The 20,355-nt window shown below is 38.3% G+C and overlaps 1 protein-coding gene across 3 annotated transcripts in view; it reads left to right on the top strand.

Moving 5' to 3' along the window:
* Positions 1-18,222, top strand: part of ARHGEF28 (Rho guanine nucleotide exchange factor 28) — a 319,529-nt gene extending 301,307 nt beyond the window's left edge. For all 3 annotated transcript variants that reach the window (XM_032278477.1, XM_032278468.1, XM_032278487.1), the window contains one exon: positions 17,077-18,222. In XM_032278477.1, the coding sequence (XP_032134368.1) occupies positions 17,077-17,246 (170 nt within the window). In that variant the 3' untranslated portion in view covers positions 17,247-18,222. The remainder of the gene's footprint in view (positions 1-17,076) is intronic.
* Positions 18,223-20,355: the final 2,133 nt, after the last annotated feature.

Here is a 20,355-nt window from a genome sequence, read left to right as displayed (position 1 = left end):
GATGAACATATTTGTCAGGTTTAATCTCTTGCCTACTATGATAGCCAGTCCCTTCACCCCCTCTAGCATAGGATAGTCACACAAATTCTTCTTTGCATAAATTAAGGTGGGCTTAAAGGTAAATCATCGATCTTCTCAAACTAACTTATAGGACTTCTAATAGTGACTATTTTCAGTTTCTTTAGAGAGACTATTGGCTAACTTCGAGGATGTATGGTTCAGGGAAGTTTTAGAAAACATGTTGCATGAACGGATAATTAAATGACTGAGTTAACACTAACCCAGAAAAAAACACAAGGGTTGAAACAAATCCTAGTTTCTTCCGGTCGAAAATGATGTTGCTTAGCAATAGACTGTAAAATGCTTTATCCAGTTTATTTATTGAGACACAATTTACACAGAGTGAAATGCTTAGCAATATCATTTTTGACCAGAATGACCAAGAACTGAATCAGACCAGACATGTTTTTGTAAGGAACTGCCATTCAAAGATGGAAAAGTAATGAATGCAACCCCTATTGCTTGCAGCCAAATTTCAGCAAAGATCAAGTAAAACACACACTTTTTTAATGTAATGAGCCTTATGTACATTTATTGGTACTTCACTATTAAATGAGGGATTTGAGTGAATAAAAGAATGGATGAACCCATCAAGTGTACTTCATTCATATTGAAGGAGATAATATTTTGTTAATGGAGATGACAACCTGGCATAGTGATTAAGATGGAAGGCATGGGAATCATGCCTGGGTTCAGATTCCAACTCCGTCACTTATTATCTGTGATTTTTTTTTTTTTTTTGAGACGGAGTCTCTCTTTGTCACCCAGGTTGGAGTGCAGTGGCACAATCATCTCAGCTCACTGCAACCTCCACCTCCTGGGTTCGAGCTATTCTTCTGCCTCAGCCTCCCAAATAGCTGGGACTACAGGTGCATGCCACCATGCCCAGCTAATTTTTGTATTTTTAGTAGAGACGGGGATTCACCATAGTGACCAGGCTGGTCTCGAACTCCTGACTTCGTGATCCACCTGCCTCGGCCTCCCAAAGTGCTGGAATTACATGCATGAGCCACGGCACCCGGCCTATCTGTGAATTTTTAAGCAGGTGTTTCAATTTACTTGGTGTCTGTTTTCTCATCTCTACAGTTGGATTTCTGATAGTATCTACTTTGGAGGTGGTATGATGATTACATAAAACAATACGTGTACAACTCTTAGACCTTTGTGGGCACTTAATAAACACTGTTATCCCTGTTGCTATTATATCTTGTGGCGAGAAAGGAGCACATTATTAGGAAGTGCACTTGGTGCATTCGAGCCGCTGGGCTGCTTCTAAAATGGTTGCTCTGGTCACCAGAGAGACTTGGTATGCCTCATGTGGGTATCACATGAATCAGCACATCTCAAAAATCATTCCACAATTTGACTGGCTGTTAGTATTGAATAAGAATTCACCATAATCAAATAATATTGAGAAATGCTGATTGTGGAACCGCACACCTTTTTCCAAACTTCTCTTTTGCTCCTGTGCACTGTGAATCTGCAGGAGTGGCCCCTCCCAAGCCCTTTTAACCACAGCATTCTCCTTTGGAGCCCAGCATCTTGCAGGACTACTTATTCCTTGAAACGCACTTTGGGAAAAACACTGATGTCAGGGGATGTTGAAATAAACTCATTGCATGTGGCACACCCTTCAAATACATCTTTTCTCCCTTGGGAACAGTTGAAATTCAAATGACATATCCTAGCATGATTTACCATATGGGTTGTGTTTTGAAACCCAAATCTAACACATCGAATTTCAGATAGAGCTTTGTTTAGCCCCCAGACCAGTATTTGTTCCCGTTGGTATCCAGACCTCTGAGGGCTTTTCTGCATCAGCTTTCCAGGGCTTATTCAAACCCTCCACACGCTGAATTCCCTCACTCTTTATGAGGCACAAGAGTCAATGTGCTTGCACCTCGATCTCTCAGCTCATGCTGTTCTCTCCTTTCCCATCCTGTGTTCCAACCATAGGAAGTTCTGTCCATTGTGTGGAAGGCTATGCCCCCGACATCTCCAACCTTTTGTACACCTGTTTCCTCTGTCGAGAATATTCTGTCCTCTACCTTTCACTCTCAGTCTGACGACCTCCCTACTCATCTTTCAGGACCTGGCTCCAGAGCCATGTGCTTCCACAGTATTTGCTTACTTGTTTGCTCTATGCAGTTTATTTATTGAGATGTAATTTACGTAGAGTGAAATGCTCAGATATGGTCTGCTGTCCAGTCAGTTTTGTGGGAAGAATATCAAGGCACAGAGCACTCTGTCAACCTATAAAATTCCCTTATGCCCCTTTCCAGTCAAGCCCTCCCCTTCAAAGTAGCGACTCCTGCAATCCATCACGGGTGAATTTCGCTGATTGTAGAATGGAATGGAATGGAACACTCTGTACCTTTTGGTGTTCGGCTTTTTTCATTCAGCATATTATTTTTGAGAGGCAACCATGTTGCTGCGTGAGTCCATAGTCGGTTCTCTTGTGTTATGTTCCTCAATCAATATCCCAAAGTTTACTTATCCCTTCCTCGTTGATGGATATCTGGCTTATTTCTAATTTTTGGCCAGTCTGAATAAAGCTGCTGTGAACATTCTTGTACAGGTTTTTGTGAATTATGTTTTTATTTCTTTTGGATTAATACTTAGGAACAGGAATGCTACTGGGATAGGTATCTGTTTTTCTTTCAAGAAACTGTGCAACAGCCTTACACTTCGAAACAGTGATTGTCCTGACTACAAACCTCCAAGGTTCCGACACCAGGTTTTTTTCAATGTGATTTTTCTGGTGTCCAGCCCAGGGCAGGGCACAAGCTAGACACTCAGAGTTTATTGAAGAATGAATGGATAAGAAACTCAAGTCAGTTTTCCTTCTGAGATCCCCACTATTAACTGAAAAAACATGAGTTCTTTGTCCATCAAGGAGATGGAAATTTTATTGGCTAAATGTGGGCTGATTATAGGCAGGCAAAAAACAAGACAGACACAGCCTCCTTCTTACTCTGCTCTTGGACTTGCCTCTCTCATTTCAAGGTGGCAGTATATGCAGATGAAATCAGGTGTGCAAGTTGACACAGACCATAGAAGGGTCCTGACCACCAGTAGTAGCTGAGCTCACCTCCTGCAGTTAAATCTCCCAACACTCCCATTCAAGACCCTCCCAAACCTTCTTTTTCATCCCCCCTACCCTTTGGTTTACCTGTACAAATCCATGTTTCAGCCAAAGTTAACAACTCTCCCTTCTTTGTGACATCTTGCATTCTCTCCCTTTGCAATGCTGCAGACTCCACCTGGAAGCCTCCCACATGTGGCCACAGCCATCTCTCATTGTTCACACCCTGGGCAGCCTTCAAGGCTCAGTTTGTATGCTTTCTCCTCTCCAAATCCTGCCTTGGCCACCACATCTGGAAGCTTGCTCTCTTTGGAGGGTTTTTGAGATGGTGTCCACCTGTGGACAATATTCATTAGCTACTTAGCAGGATATCCTGCCCTTATTCTACTTGTCTGTGTTTGTGTCTTCCTGCTCTGTGAGGTAATAGGCTTCTTCAGGGACATGTATGTAGTGGCCCTCAGCAGTCTGGTAGGAGCTAGGGCTGCTGGCCACTAAGTAGCTGATGATACTCTTCATGATCCTTGCTCTTCATGGCTGATTCCGCTAAACAGGAGTTAATTACATGATAATACCATGGCTCCTTAAGAGGAAGCTATAGTACAATTTGGGAATTCATGTCACCTGGTGGACAATTCAAAGGAACTGCTTTCTTGGCCAGGTGCAGTGGCTCATGCCTGCAACCCCAACACTTTGGGAGGCAGAGATGGGAGGATTGCTTGAACCTGGGAGTTCAAGACCACAAGGGCAACATAGTGAGACCCCTATCGCTACAAAAAATCAAAAAATTAGCCAGGCATGGTGGAGTGCACCTGTAGTGCTGGCTACTCGAGGGGCTGAGCCAGGAGGATCACATAAGCCTGGGAGGCGGCAGTAAGCTGTGGTCGCATCACTGCACTCCAGTTTATATGACAAAACAAGACAGTCTTTGAAAAAAAAAAAAAGCTTTCTTTAGGATTCAGTGTTAATCACAGGTCAGATGTTGTCAGGAAGCACAGATATTAAAAGCTAGATTATTGCTATATGTCATTTGTATGCACAACGCAATTTAAAGTCATCTCCCATAGGGAAAGATGGCTCCAAGGAGTAAAGGAATAGAGCAGTTTATCATGAAACTGGGTCTTAGTAGGTTGCCCAGCCTGGCCTGAGACTCCTGGGTTCAGGTGATCCTCCTGCCTCAGCCTCCTTGGTACCTGGGACTACAGGCATGAGCCACCACACCTGGCTTTATGTTCTCTTTTAATTGCTGTTTTGATATTTAAAGGTCCTAATTTTGCTTCTGTTTTACAAACTGCCTAATTTTATAATTGTATAATTCCTGAAAATGTTTAATTTCTAGAAGTATGGAAGAGGTAACTTTATTCTTATAACAAACTTAAATATAAAAAGAACACCCAAGAGTATTAATATCTGCACTAAACAAAACACTGTATATTATGTTGTACTTTTAAGATTACAATCATTTATGAGTGACATAAATGCAAGGCTGTGGCTGTCGTTGGGAAAAATGTTTCAGGGTTTTTTAGCAAATCTCATTTCAAACAAGTAAGAATTACAAAAATAATGTTTCTCATTTTAAAACATAGTTTTATGTTGTCCTGAATACTGTGAATAGCAATTTCTCAAAATAGAATAGACCTGTAAGTTCTTTGACATCTCATAATTTTCTAGTTGATAAAGAGGAAAAAACACTCATTTGTAGACCTTAGAAGTAATCCCAGCCCTTTGGGAGGCCGAGGCGGGTGGATCATTTGAGGTCAGGAGTCCAAGAGCCTGGCCAATGTGGTGAAATCCTGTCTCTACTAAAGATACAAAAATTAGCCAGGTGTGGTGGTGGGTGCCTTTAATCCCAGCTACTCAGTAGGCTGAGGCAGGAGAATGCCTTGAACATGGGAGGCAGAGGTTGTGGTGAGCTGAGATTGCGCCACTGCACTCCAGCTTGGGTAACAGAGTCTGATTCTTTCTCAAACAATATAAAAAAATTAAAAAGAATTGGTTGCCATTTTTTTTAAAGTCTGGTAATAACATAATTATTAAGAAGCAGGTAGAACTAATTAGCTTGGGTGTGTTAGGTTTAATTGCTTGCCTTCTTCTCTGGCTCAAAGAAAAACATTGTATCTTGTATGCCTAAGAATTTTAACAGCTGTTTTTCCCTCTACTGAACCAGTAAGAAGTAAATGCAGCATTAAAATTCCTAGGTTGATTTCCTGCCTTACTCAGCTGGCAGAGAAATGAATTTGATTTTCCTTCTCTCAGCAAAATGAGAGGCATAACTCTTAGTATGGGTAGGGTTGTGAGGCAGGCAGTTCCCCAGAAAGTTGGCTTTTTTTTTGCCAAGGTACTTAGAAGTCCTGGTCTGCAGATCCTTAAGAGAAATTCCGTGTCGTAAAATACTACCTTATTCTTGAGGCTGATGATCTCTATGTTAATTCAGCACACTCATAAAAACTCCCTACTTCTTAACAGGAACTCCAAGATTGAATATCTTAATTTGTTTTGATTATTTACAAATGGAATTTGACGTATTTCTTGTCTGCCTGATTGTATTATGGACAATTTTAAACACATACAAAATTAGAATATAATAACCACTCATGTTCTCATCACTCAACTTCAAAAAATCAAGAACTTATGCCTAATTGTGTTTCATCTAGACTCCCACCCCAATACACACTGTATTATTTTGAAGCGGATCTTAATCAGCATCTGTAAGCATTTATGCATCCATAGGCATTTCAGTATATGTCTCTAAAAGATAAGGCTCTCTTTTTAAAATCATTGTCACACCTAGGAAAAAATTAACAATAATTCCAAAATATCAACATATACTCATATGTTTAGATTGGCAGTTGTTTCACAAATGTGATATGTGTGTATACTTTTTCCAGTTTATTTTTGACTCAGGATCCAAATAAAGACTACACAGTTGTGTGTTGTAGTTCAATACATTTTTTAATATAAAGGTTTTAATTTTGAAAAATTTTAAAGTATAGAAAATAGGTATTTGACATGCAATTAACAAATATGTCTATTTTGCCATATTCAGATCATTGCCTTTTTGCTTTTTTAAAGAAATGTTAAATATTTCTAAAGTCTCTTACCCATATCTTTTCCCTTTTTTTTCCTACTCAGAGTTAACAAATATCCTAAAATTGGTGGATAGGATTTCCACTGTATGTTTTAATGCTATTGCTACATTTTAAAATATTGCTACATATTTATATATAAAAGCAAAATATCATAATTTTTAACACTTATATAGCCATTTCAATATATATGTATGTTCTGCAACGTAGTGTTTTTCACTCAGAATGCATGTTCATACATGTGACCCAAATTGCTCATTTTAAACTGCTATATGTTATTTCTCTTTAATGAAAAAATTCTAGCATATTTATTACTAAGGAGCATTTAGGTCATCTTACCAATTTTTTCCTATTAGAAGTAAAGATCAGTAAACATTCTTTTATGCTCATCTCCTTAGTCACATGAATGAGAGTTTATTTCAACTATAACACCTAGAAGTGGTGAGGATGTCTTCAGTATTTCCAGGGATGACTGATTTTGTTCCAAAGTTGTTGTACAGTGTGACTATCATTAGCAAGATATGAGAACTCCAGTTCCTCCAGATCCTACCCAGCACGTAGCATTGTTAGGTTTCTAAAATGTGCCCATATGCTGGGTATGAAATGGTAACTCATTCTTTCATATTTCTCTTTTTACCAATGACATTTAACATCATTTCATTTTTATTGGATGTTGAGATTCCCCCTTCTATGAATTTCCCGTTCATAAAAGCTTTTTCTGACTCAGCAGATTTTGGAGTTTCAAATGTGTCCACTCTTGATTATATAGACAAGTTAATTCTTTTGGAATAGCTTTAATATATTTTGTACTTTGAGAAATAGTTTTCAGAGAAATCATGTCTTCAATGACATGTGAACACTTTAAGATTAGAAAAGGACATTGGTAAGAACTGAGCTCTTTCTAGGTGGAGAAAAATCAACTACAACTGCGGAAACTGTTCAAAATGTTATCGACTGTGCTGTTCCATCCTACTGAGACTAACCATCTGCCTTGTTTTTTATTTGCATACTTTTTTGCTTATTCCTTGCTAAGTTTTCCTCCAATCCTTCTGTGCCTCTCTCAATAACTGATCAATATTATTTTAAACACACTTAATACAGCCAACACCTATCCACTTCATTTTCTTTCCTGGAAATTTTGCTTTAGGGTCTTCTGTGCTTCTGTTCCACTATGGACTTGTTGCTCTCCAGGCCTGCTCCGTGTGGTCAGCCAGGGCCATCCCTTCTCTCTCCTGCGTTGAATCCTCTGTGCCCTCAGTCTCATGCTGCCCCCTTTATGGTATTTTCTTTTATTTGGTTGGACATATCTCCAGGACCTCCCTATGAAAAGGTCTAATAAAAGGATTTTTTTTCCAGATTACCTGAAATGTCCTTCTCATTTTATTTTTGCTACTCTGACATTTGTTTTTTAAATAATTTATCTGGGCTTAGAATTAGAGAAAATAAAACCATTTTCCTCCAGCATGTTGAAGGGTTTGATTCTTCCACCTTCCATTGTTGCTACTGAGAAGTCTGATGCCTTTCCGATTCTGGATTATTTGTCTGTAACCTGTTCTTACTTTCTGAATAATTTTAGAATTGTCTTTTTTGTCCCCTCATCTGAATTTTGTAACATGCTTCAGTGTGGCCTTTTGTTAAAATCATTTTTACTGATTACTTATTAGGCTCTTTCACTTTAGAGACACATTTCCCTCAGTTCCAGGAGATATTCTTTCAAAAAAAAAAAAAAAAGTACTTGCTTCTCTTCAGTTTTTTCTTACTGTAACTGTTGCTGGTTGGAAATTGGACATTCTGGATCCTCTGATTTTTCTGTTTTATTTTTCTCCTATTTACATTTCTTCACATTTTTGTTCTATTTTCTGTGAGGTTTCTTTTGTTCTTTAACTCCTGCTATTCCACTGGTTGTTTAAAAAATATTGGCTAGCATACTAAAATATTCAATATATTTTTCCTGTTCTGTTACAGCTTCTATTTTACGGAATCTTGTTTTGTAGCTGAAATGTCTCTTAGTTTTTTGAAGATAGTAACTGTGGTTTTTCGAAGTTTTCTTCAGCTTTCTGTGTTCCTAAGTTGTGTTGTTTTCTCCAAGTTAGATTTGTCTCTGTGTTTATTTTAGGCTCCTGCTTTCCTATTTCATAGTTTGCCTATCATTTTGGACTGGCATGGGATTGAATTAAATAAGAGATTTGTACAAAATATGTAGCACAATGCCTGGCATTTAATAAATACTCTATACGTTATGTTGTTTTTGTAAATTTAAAGGTTTTCCACAGCCTGGCTGTTTACATATATAGATCACCTCGAAATACCTTAAAAACAATGTAAATATGGAAGCTTTTCGGTGATAAAAACGTAAAAGGTGAGTGTTCTAAGAAACTTGAAATCTTTCAGTTCAAGAATATGCATACCTTCATCTATTTTTTATCAGTAATGAGAAATGGCCCAAGTACTATGTTAGAAATAGTAAACGACTAAGTTTGTGAACTCCTAAAGTTTAATATGTATCATTACAAATTAGAGACAATTCTAGTTTGTCCTCATAATAACAGTTCTCTTCCTCACTTTATTCTGACATACTTGTTCATGGAGTGAAGAGCTTGAAGGGACTGCTTTAGCCTAGGAATTATTAATAGTTTACAGCCTGTTTCATCTGTGATGTAGCCTATAATTTGGTTAAATCTATGGGAGTGAATGTCATCCTGAGTATATGGTGGGAAAAAGCTGAGGGCTGACTGCTATCTAGTTCAAGTGCCTAAGTTTACAAATAAGGAAGTGGAAGTTCTAGATAAAGTTATTACCCAAGGTCAAATAATGGTAGTGGCTGAACAGGAGAAGTCCTGCAATGAAATCCTATCTTGACTAGATTTTCAGTTTGTTTCTGCTAAGAAGACCAGGATTAGACTAAATGAAATTTAATATCCTTTCTAAACATAAGAATTCCAAATTAGTGATTTGCCATGACTCTAAATTATATTAGAATTTTCAAATTAAGTATTCACTAATTCATTTGGCAATATACATTGAAACCTACTACGATTATGACCTGAAATTTACTTTGATGGTTTTGGGCTAGTTATACTACTTTTATTTCCTATTTCTTAAATATGAATTTTTAAGCTTAAAATGAACTTAAATTTAAAAGACTAGAGAATAGAAATCCAAATTCCAAGAAAACCTTATCAACTCATTTCTAGGGACCGATACACTGAGGCTATAAGATGAAATATTTCTTGAATTCTGTTTTATGTAGGAGATGTTATTAGATTTTCCAGGCAAGAGTAAAGACCATACCTGAATCTATCTTTTTGTTTTTAATGGATAGCTATAAACTCAAATGAACCATATCCATTTTATAATGTAGGTTCACACAATTTGTGTCTCTTTTTAATAGATATAAACCCATACCTGCCCTAGCCAGTGGCTTGTCATACAGTTGCAACCATACTTGGCATCCAGAGGAGGCTTCTAATATATTGTCCCAGTGTTCCATTTATATTAGATATATAGAGGCTAGACTGTTGGAATAACAGAACCCTTTATGATATTGTAGTCAAAATATATGGAAGACTATCAACTTTTTAAAAGTTATTATGGAAATTTTCAAACCTATACAAAAGTAGAGAGAATTGTTTAGTGAACCCAATCTTTGTTCAGTGCTTTTTCTCTCTTCTTTCACATTGGGCTATCTTAAAGCAAATCAGGGATATCCTATCATTTTATCCAGAAATACTTCAATGCCTTTCTCTAAATAAGGACTGTTTTTCCCTTTAACATAATCACAATATGATCATCACATCTTAAAAAAAATTAACAGTTGTTAAAATCATGCTCTCAAGTACTTGGATTTTTCTGGATTATCTCAAAGATTTTTTTCCCCTCAGTTTGTTTGAATTGGAATCCAAATAATTTCAGTATTGCATTTGGTTGGTATGTCTCTTAAGTCTCTTTTAATCTAAAGTTCTCTTGCCTCTTTAAAAAAAATGTACAATTGTTAAACAGAGTGGGGTGTTTTTTTAATTGTATTAAATGCTTCTTGAGTCATAGGGCCGTATAGTTTTTTGTTGTTGTTTGTTTGTTTTTGTTTTTGTTTTTTTTTTGTGGAAAAGATCAGCTGATTTTTTTTTCCTGAAATATTCCCCACATTCTGGATTTTGCTGATTGCATTCCTATTGTGTCATTTGAAATATTCTTCTGGACCTATATTTCCTGTAAATTGGTAGCTGGGAATACAAATTTGATTAGATGCAGGCTTTGTTTTTTGACATGAAAAAAATATACATAGATGGTGTTGTAAATTGCATCTCATTATCTGGCACACAATGTCTGTTTCTTTTTTTGTGATATTAACATTGATCCTTGGGTTCAGATGTTGTCAGCTTGATCTGTCCATTATAAAGTTTCACATCAGCTTTTTTCCTAATGATTTTAGTAGCCATTGATGATTACTGCCTGGGTCTAATGTAGATGTTACATATAGAATTTATAAAATTCTGAATTTAGAAAAGCTCACCTATTTCCAGCTTCTCACTCTTGATTTGTTCTGGCATCTTGACCATTTATTTTCTCTTTCTTAATCTTTAATAGGCTTCTAATTCTTGAATGCACTATTCTCCAACTAGGTTACACGGAACACAGTCCTGTAGGGTACGCTGTGAGAAAAAGCTCTGAGTTTGGGGGATGCTGCATACTGCTTTTTGCTCTGAGAGATTTATAATACACATGAGCCTATTAAAGTTCTGAGGGATCTGTTGATTCAACAAACTTGATTTACACAGAAGTTCATCAATTTATTTGACCACTGCATTCTTTTATCATCAATACCTATTGGCATCCTGTTTAGAGAAACATACTTTGAAATGCATCCCAAGAAAGACAGAAAAGTAGGATCATTTGCCCCATACTCCTGTTGGGGGCTTGTGATGTGAAGGTCATGGCTCCCTAACTGTTGCCTTCTTCTTAGGGGAAGGAAGAGCCTGAGAGCAAATCAAAGTTCAGACAGCAGAGAGGACTGATGTACCATATAATATCTCCTGTTAATATAATCTCATCTTCATTGTATCAATTGCTTTCATTTCTGTTTCATCTCAGCATTACTTATATAACTCATATTGACAATTCCAAATATGTTAAGTACTGATTAAAGTTCAACTCTCACAATCACCACTTCAAAAATTGTTAGACAATTTGCTGTCTTACATTACACATTTATACATGTACTATACATATCACATACATACACAAACACATGCCCACCCCAAAGCACACTTCAGTTGTTTTATTTCAGGTGCAGTATTGGTATTTGAAGAAAAGAAAAGGCAATAACACTAATTTAGAGTGTTTGCTTCAGATATCAACTCCAGACTGGTTTTCATGCCAGAGGCTCACATCCTATTTATGGCTCACTATGGAAAATTGAGTTGCACAAAATTAGGGACAGAGACCAATTTTTCTTTGCTCTGAATGTACCTCAAGTTCTGTACGATAAATGTTTTCCATTAGAAGAAAAAATGTTGTGCATTAATGCTCCTGAGAAAAAATAGAGATTGCCAGTAATGCCATCAGGAAACGATTTTTTAAATGTTTCGGAGGGTAAATATGAATCAACCACTAAATAGGGAATACAACTTATTTTGCGTAGTTGGAACATTAATGATAAAAACTTTTTTTTTTTTTTGAAGTAGAGTTATTCTGGGAAAGTGTGAATTTTGGATTTAGGAACATGCACAAGGGATTTAGTCATAAGCAGTACAAGTCAGGCATATGATTAAAATAAACAAGAATACATCCAAGACTCAGAAGACATGAAGTTCTTTTTTGTGACCTTTGTTGAAGATGGACTGGGATAAGGCAGGGAGAAAACTGAACAGTGTGTCATCAGTGCTCTCAACGAAAGACTAAACATGCTTTGTGCAGCCCTGAGCTTCTGGGTGCCTGGCCATGGGGTGCACTGGTGAGCTAAATTCAGACCTTGACAGTAGGTGTTTATGATGAAAGTGATACTGATACATTTAGATTTACATAAAACTTTCATTTAACAAAGATCACGATCATGATGCTTTTCTCAGCAGAAAATTCAGAAAAAGGCAAAGGCTACCTTAACTAAATATTTTTAAATCATAAGACAACCCTTTTCTACTTGTCACAGACCTGTTCTTTATGACAAACTACTCTTAAGTTGGCTGTTCATCTACTCATTAGTTAACTTTGCAAATACTATCTTTTGAGAATTGTGTGTCGGCTCACTTTCAACACATGTTCTTAAGAAGACTGAAGGTATAGTGCTGGGACAAGTGTGGCAATTACCTTAAAAACATGATTTTCAAATGCAACTTCAGGTAATGAATTTGGTTGTGTTTCTCAAGTATAAAGCCATTGAAAAATGCATTCTTTTTTAGTGTGTGTACCTCCAGAATATTATTTGGTGAATCACTAAGCCCAAATACAAATGTAAAATTTCACACATAAGAAGTGTAAGAGGCCTTAATGATAATTTCAGTCCAATCCTTCATGGACTGAAGCCTAGGGAGGGACGATGACTTGCCTAACATTACATTTTACCCTGTGATTTAAAATATTTTCTTCACTTCACAGTTTAGGAGGGACTTTGTTCATTTTATTATTTCTACTTTTATTTTTTTGTAGAGACAGGGTCTCACTATGTTGCCCAGGCTGGTTTCAAACTCCTGGCCTGAAGTAATCCTCCTGCCTTGGCCCCCCAAAGTGCTGAGATTACATATGTGAACTTCCATGCCCAGCCACTTTGTTCATTTTAAATATGACGCATAGTTGTATTTTATGCACTGAGTTTATAGCCTGGTCTTGAAAATAGCCAGTCAGTTGGCTCAAAAGAATGATGATAATGGTAAGCCTATGGAGGGAAGGCTGATTTCTCTTCACTGTTAGGAATGTCAATATTGGGTAAACAGAGAAAAGTGTGAAAATGATGACTATGAGTGTCAACCAGCAGGTTGTACCTAAGGGCTAAATATTGGGAGATTTAGGGAACTTTCTCTGGATATTGGTGCTGTCTGCAGGCCTGTCTCTTGACAGTCTCAGTATTTCCTGCCCCACATACCCACAAGGAAAAAGAATGCTGCCAGCCATAAATGTGGATACCTGTAATTATCTGAAACCATGTTAGGAGACTAACTTAGACCCCCCACTGATGTCCTCATAATGTGAGGAAGTCTAAATTTCCTGCAGAGGCTGAAATTTTAGTTTGTGAACCAAAGCTCAGTTATGTACGCAGAAAAAACCCCCAACCAAGATCGTACTTTTCTACTTGGTTTAGTCAGGCTTTGGGGCTTTTATGTGTTTTAGCTTATTTACTCTAAAGGCTAATAATGCTCACTCTGTTTAGTTTCCAGAAATAATGATAGGGATAAAATTATTTCTTTTATATCAAGAGGCAAAATTGTGTTGAGATACTTGGCTGAAAGGTTTTTTTTTTTTTAATAGTTTGAATTTTTGTTTTATTATAATAGTATTTGGTTTTTATTTGACCAAATTTTGATTGTATAACTAGGCCTTGCTTATTAGAAATAAGTTATTACATTTTTATGTCCACTGATTTACAGGCAATTCGATCACAAATGAAACTGGATGATTAATTTTACATAGCAAGAATTCTGCTTTCTGAGTCAGTGAGGTTTAATATTAACAAATGTTTTTTCAGTTTAGGGTTCTATATGATGATCATGCTCTCTAGGGTAAAAAGTGTGGAAAAAGGTGGCTGGCCTTGAGAAATATACAATTGCTGTGCTGGTTCTTTCAGAGTTGAAATGGAGTAACAAAATCAGAAATCACCCAACGGTTTCTAATTTCAAAGACAGACTGTCTGACCTTGCCTACATAGTTCAGGTAAAAACCAAGAAGGAACACGGAGAAGGAAATTGAGTTCCCGTCCAGGTGACATACAACCACAACCACATCCAGTAATACATCTGGAATTACAACATGGGCCATTCACCCTAGGGCACAACAAGCTCTTACCTAGAAATGTGTTTCTTCTGTATTTTTATTCTTATTTGAAAAAGTTCTGATTAAACCCCTACACTACACACACACACACACACTCTCTCTCACACACACGCGCACGCACACACACACACACAACTTGCCATCCCCATCCCTATTCATTCTTGAAGCTCTATCTTCCTGAACTAGAGCATGCAATGTAACTTAAGAAAAAAGAATTATTTCTAATATACATTCAATTATTTGGCTATTTTTAAACATGTCTTCTCTTGGAGCCATTAAGGGGACTTTCCAGGTACCTCAAAATATCAGTGTTTTGAATTTTTCCTCCATGTTTCACACTCCAGATGAAGGAAAGCTATGCAGGTTAAGGTGCGCCAGGGTGTCGGGCACTGTCAGATGTATCAGCAATCACTTCCCAGCTGCCTCTTTCACTGGATGATTTTTCATCCTCAAAGTAGTAATTTTTGTGCCCTGGCTGGCCCTTCTGTTGGCAAGGAAGCTTAGGTGGCTTAGGTGACCTGTTCAGTCTGCTGGATGGAAATTTGGGGGTATGTGTTTGAAGTTATATAAAATTAAACAGCAGCAATTTAACTGCGCATATTTGTATTTAGAGGTGAAATGGCTTCAGTTAATGGCTGGGAAAAGGAATTGGAAGTGTGATTGTGTGTTGTGACCACAGGCATGCTTTGGCTCCCAATGTGGTAAAATAGGATTCAGAGCATTCCAGGTTGATTTGTAATGTTGACCTCACAAGGAAATCATTGCCTGGGAATATTTTTGTTTGCTCGATTAAGGGAGGTTCCTAGTTCTATAACAATTGGTGTGTCAGTTTTGAGAAGCTCAATATGCCAGGTTTTTTGTTGTTGTTGTTGTTGTTGTTTGTTTTGCCTTTGCTGCTGCTGCTGCTGCTGCTTCTTCTTCTTTTCTTCTTCTTCTTCTTCTTCTCCTCCTTCCTTCCTTCCTTCCTTCCTTCCTTCCTTCCTTCCTTCCTTCTTCTTTTTTGCAAGTGACTCTTTAAAATGTAGTATTTAAGGGAGGGAAAATATTAAACATTGAGATCTCTTAATTCAGAAAAGATGGCCAAACCATTTTCAGCACAAAGAGAAATGGGAAGCACAAGGGTCTTGATCATTTGAGCAAGACGTCATGATGTGGCAGCCAGCCTCCGAACTCAGATCTGGATCACTTTCTAGCTGTATCATGTGAAGTAGAATTTCACTAGCCTGAGCCTCGGTTTCCCAGCCTGTAAATTTAGCATTTTTAGGCTGAGAGAGAGATGACAAATGTAAAAGATCTGGGACAATTCTTGTGCCCAGAGAAAGCCTTCTGTAAATGGTGGTGGTTAGAGGCATCTTGCACAGTTACGGTTTCACTTGTTAGTAGGTTCCTGGTATTTGAGGTACAGCATTTAGAATCAGGGGCAGTAGAATCAAACTTTGTAGCTATTGGTATCTACAGGCTCAGGGGTGGGCTAAGCCTCTGAGCAGAGCTGTGGTTGCAACCTCACTCCCGTGCCTCCCTACCTCTCTCTCACCTCTCCCCTGCCCGGAGGGTCCTCCTTTACTTCACAGACACAGCCCAGCCTTGGTGCAGCTCCTCCAGGAACCTTTGCCTGCTCCTGTGGCCCTGGCTGCTCCTCCTGCATTGACCCACCTCCTGTTGGAAAATGGGATGAAATGAGGTGTGTCAAAGCCACCATGTCCCCAAAGATGGATCCTTGTGGGGACAGTTTCCTTTCATTCCTGCCAAGCCTTGCTTACTACCTTCTCTAGCAACCAAAGATCCTTGTCAGGAGGGCAAAGGCCACAATCATTTGTGTCATTAGAATGTCTGCAGGTGTGTATATCCATCTAAATCATAGAGGCTTTGAAGAAATGTGGTGAGGGTTACAATGGCCTCTTTGTTTTTCTTTATATTCTTTAAATTTTTTTTAATTTAAATTTTTATAAGTCCGTAGAAGGTGTGTACGTGGCCTCTTCTTAATGACTGAAAAAAGAGCAGGTGGGCCCCAGAGATATTTGCCCTCCATTCCTACCTGGGCGTCCCTTCCTATTCAAGTTTTTGCTCCAACACAGGCTCGTTATTTATAATTTTGCCATATGGCCGAACCTGACAGGGAGTGGTCAGTGGAACAAGTGCAGGGAAAATGGTTTGCAGCAAGTGCCTTCTTCAAATCAAGCCTCCCTTTTGTCTCTCCTTGAAAACATTATATTAGAGGATTTCACCAGAAAGAGGGAGAAAACAGTGTCCTGCTGTTGCTAGGTAACCAGAAAACATCAAACCCAGTCAGAGCTGACATTGGCTTGATTTTCCCTAGGAACCTGGCTGCTTTTGCTAAGTACTTTGTGTAGTATTAACGGATTTGTTATTAACAGCTTAATGGTGAGGCTGGAGGGTCTCCTTGATTCTTTCACTTTCTCCCCCCACCCCTTGCCCACATCGGTAAAGTGCCAAATACATTATCTGAGGCTTGAAGTCAATTCTTGACTTACAGATATTCTGAATGAAGGTGCTCCACAGAAGCAAATGTAGTTGATTTACACATACCTGGAGTACGTACTGTATTTCCCTGATCTTCGCCCATTTTTAAAAACAGATGGGCACCCCTTTTTCAGCAGTAGCAGTGGTTTAACATCCCATGAATGGTAACCCGTATTTAGTCATAGGAGACATTTGTGCACACAATTGAACACATCTTAATGATATTGATGAAATGATTTGATACAGATTATGTTCCTTTCTCCTTGGGCCTGGCCATTCTGTGGCTGATTATATGGGCACTGCATTTCCTAATCTTACAGAACTCTGACTCCAAGACTTGTACATCTCAGGCAGGCTCCTATAACCTTTGCTGTCTCTTTTTTGCAGATTTGGACACTTCCCAGACTGAGTCCCCAACCCCCCACGATTCAAATTCACACCGCCCTCAGCTGCAGGCGTTTATAACAGAAGCAAAGCTAAATATACAGACAAGGACGATGACCAGACAAGATGGGGAAACTGGAGATGGAGCCAAAGAAAATATTGTTTACCTCTAATTGTGTTGTCATTTTTCCAAACAAAACAAAACACTGGCACTTTTGGGAGAAACTTTTTTTTTTTCCACTCCTTATGTATGTGTGATCGTCTGTGTCCAAATTACTTTAAGGATAATATTTAATATTTCCTGCAAATTCAGTGTTTGGCATGAGTCTAATTAAATTATTGAAAGCAGCCCTGTTTGTATAATCTTTAACTTTTCACATGTAATTTCAGATTTCTGGTGGAGAAACTAACTTGAATAAGCAGAAATATTTTAAAAGTTGTTTTGACTCTAGGGTAAAATTCCATGTCAAATCTTCTACCCAGTCATCTGGATTTCAAGATTCCTTTTAAGATCTCAATGAAGCAATTTGGATTTAAAGAGTGATATTCATCAAGGGGTGAACTTTCACAGTCAGGGCAGTTGCCTCAGTGCCCACATAGACAGAGGAGGATGCGGGAAAGGGCTTTTCTCAGCTAGTTTTTATGTGTTCATTTCTTCTGGGAACATTAAAAGTGGTGATCTGTTACAGTCACTATTCAACTGGGCACCTGTTGTGATTGGTCAGTCATTGAGCCAGGGATACAGTCCGGACTTGCTTAGGACCTAAGCCTAAGGCTGGTGGGGTTTCAAGACGCAGTTCAGCATCATCTTTTAACAAGGCCCAGAGGCCCAGAGCCCCCAGCAATCATTTTGATGTAAATAGTGAACTTGGTTAGAGCGCTCACATCTGTCAGCTGGCCTGTTCTGCCGACACCTGGAGTATCAACTACCACTGCCTGGAAAGAACCCTTCCCTGCGGTTTTTTCAGGGGAAAACTGCCCACTCCTCATGAAGCTGGCTGCCTGGATACACTTTTCCACAAAGTAAAACTGGCATATCCTGCCTTTCGTGTAGTATGGCTCTCTGTGTGAGAAACCAGAAGATATTTTCATCTTGTTCAGAAATACTTGTGTATTTTGGTGTCAATAAATATCTTTTACCTCATTTTACTTTGTAATTTTAACATTATGTGTAGGACCAGGGTAACACACAACATATAATCTCCCCTCATGAAAAGTGAAAATAAAGGAAGACTATTAGATTCATTCAAAAATGCAGCGCTTACTAGGAGTGAGATGTGATGGGAACGGAAAAATAAAAAAAGAAAGAAAACCAACAAAACCGATCACAATCGTTTTTCCCCCTACTTAAAGTTGTTAAGTTGGATATCTACATTGTTTTTGTATTTAGGCAAGTCAAATCCTAATTTTTAAAAGCCCCTTTTGGGGGCAGTCTTTTTCTGACTTCTGCTGCTTCTGGCTATTTTTGTCACAATTACATTAAAAAATTCAGTGACTGATCTTTTCACAGAGTGGATATAACTTATTAAACTTCTATTCAATCACTTCACCTCTAAGCTGAACTCTTCAATTACAACATGCATCTCCCATTCCTAAAGATATCTGGAAAGATCTTTCCTCTTTCTTCAACAAAGTCTAGTCCAGAATCCTTTATCTCCTGAATGAAAAGTATTTAGATATTTCCATCTAAATACTTTCTCCAGTAACTATAAATATCTTTCCTTTCTTCAGGACATTATATATAGAAATAGTGGAAATATGTTAAGATGTTCAAAATCCTCATGGGGTTCTTTCTTTAAAAATGTGTGAGCTCAGTGGATTTTCAAGACGTGCAAAACAGGTCTGCATGCAGTTCCTCTGGGAAAGCCTGAGCATTTTTAAAGTACCTATATTCATAGGTTCCTCTGGGCAATTCTCTTATTTAATATCATGACTTTTCAATGGCATAGAACTACATTTCAAAGCTTTCTCCTTTAAGTTCTTCCTTTTCACCGTGTCCCCATTATGGAATGAATTCAGATCCTGCTATGGTCTGAATGTTTGTGTCCCCCTAGATTTATATGTTGAAAACCTAATCACCAATGCATTGATATTAGGAGGTGGGCCTTTAGGGCATGACTAGATCATAGGATGGGGCCCTTACGAATAGGATTAGTGCCCTTATAAAAGTGGCACTAGAGAGCTGTTTTGCCCCCTTCACCGTGTGGAGGATGCAGCAAGAAGACACCTTCTATGAACCAGGAAGTGGGCCCTCACTAGACATTGAACCTGCTGGTGCCTCGACCCTGGACTTTCCAGCCTTCAAACTTTGAGAAAAAAGTTTCTGTTGTGTGTAATCCACCTAGTTTATGTAGCCCTAAAATCCTAGTTTGTTACAGTAACCCAAACAGACTAAGGTCTCAAGACAGAGTCACAGAGTGACTCTAGAACAAATTTACTGATCTTAAAAGGTGACTATACTATTTTCCAGAATCATAAGTGAATTTTCCCAAAAGGACCTACTTTTCTCACCAAGATAAGAGCTTAAAGGAAGCATTCAATCCTTTAGAGATTTGTCCTAGAAAGAAAAGCAATGTTTTTGCTCTGTCCTTCCAGGCTGTATGAATTTATTCACCATTTCATTTAGAGTCCAAGCTACTCTGCATTTCATCAGGACTATATCACTCCTGGAATCGTGCAACACTTCCCAGCCCACTCACAGCTGATGCCCTGTTCATTCAGAAAAGGGTAACAGCCCTTGCAGCAGAGGACTTGCTGTGTGTGTGTGTTATGTAAGGTGAAGAATGTGAGAATAATTAAGTCATGGAATGACAAAGAAGTAGAGAGGAATATGTTTTTCTTCCTGTGACCTAGGACCACCTTTCAAACTGAGAGCCAACTGAGATTATTGATGTCCAGTCCTCTTTGTCTCTCTCATTGAGAGGCAGCAGAGCATAAGAATTGAAAATATGGATGCTGGAACCACATCTGCCACTGACTCATTGTATGTCCTTGGCATGTTACTTCACCTCTCTCTGTTCCCATTTTCTTATTTATAAAACAGGGATGACTGCCTTATGGAATTGTTGCAAGAATTAAATGACTAATATATGAAATATGCTTAGAATAGAACTTAGGGCATAGTAATCACTCAATATGTGCTTGCATTATTATTATTTTTAAAAAATCTGTTAATAGGCTGGACGCAGTGGCTCATGCCTGTAATCCTAGCACTTTGGGAAGCCATGGTGGGCTGATTGCCTGGGCTCAGGAGTTTGAGATCAGACTGGGCAACATGGTGAA

The sequence above is a fragment of the Sapajus apella genome, unplaced genomic scaffold (assembly GCF_009761245.1).
Source record: "Sapajus apella isolate SASKATOON/1434 unplaced genomic scaffold, GSC_monkey_1.0 scaffold1, whole genome shotgun sequence".
Taxonomy (NCBI): Eukaryota; Metazoa; Chordata; class Mammalia; order Primates; family Cebidae; genus Sapajus; species Sapajus apella.
The sequence above is the reverse complement of the archived record's forward strand: the minus strand, read 5'-3'. Positions and strand labels throughout refer to the sequence as shown.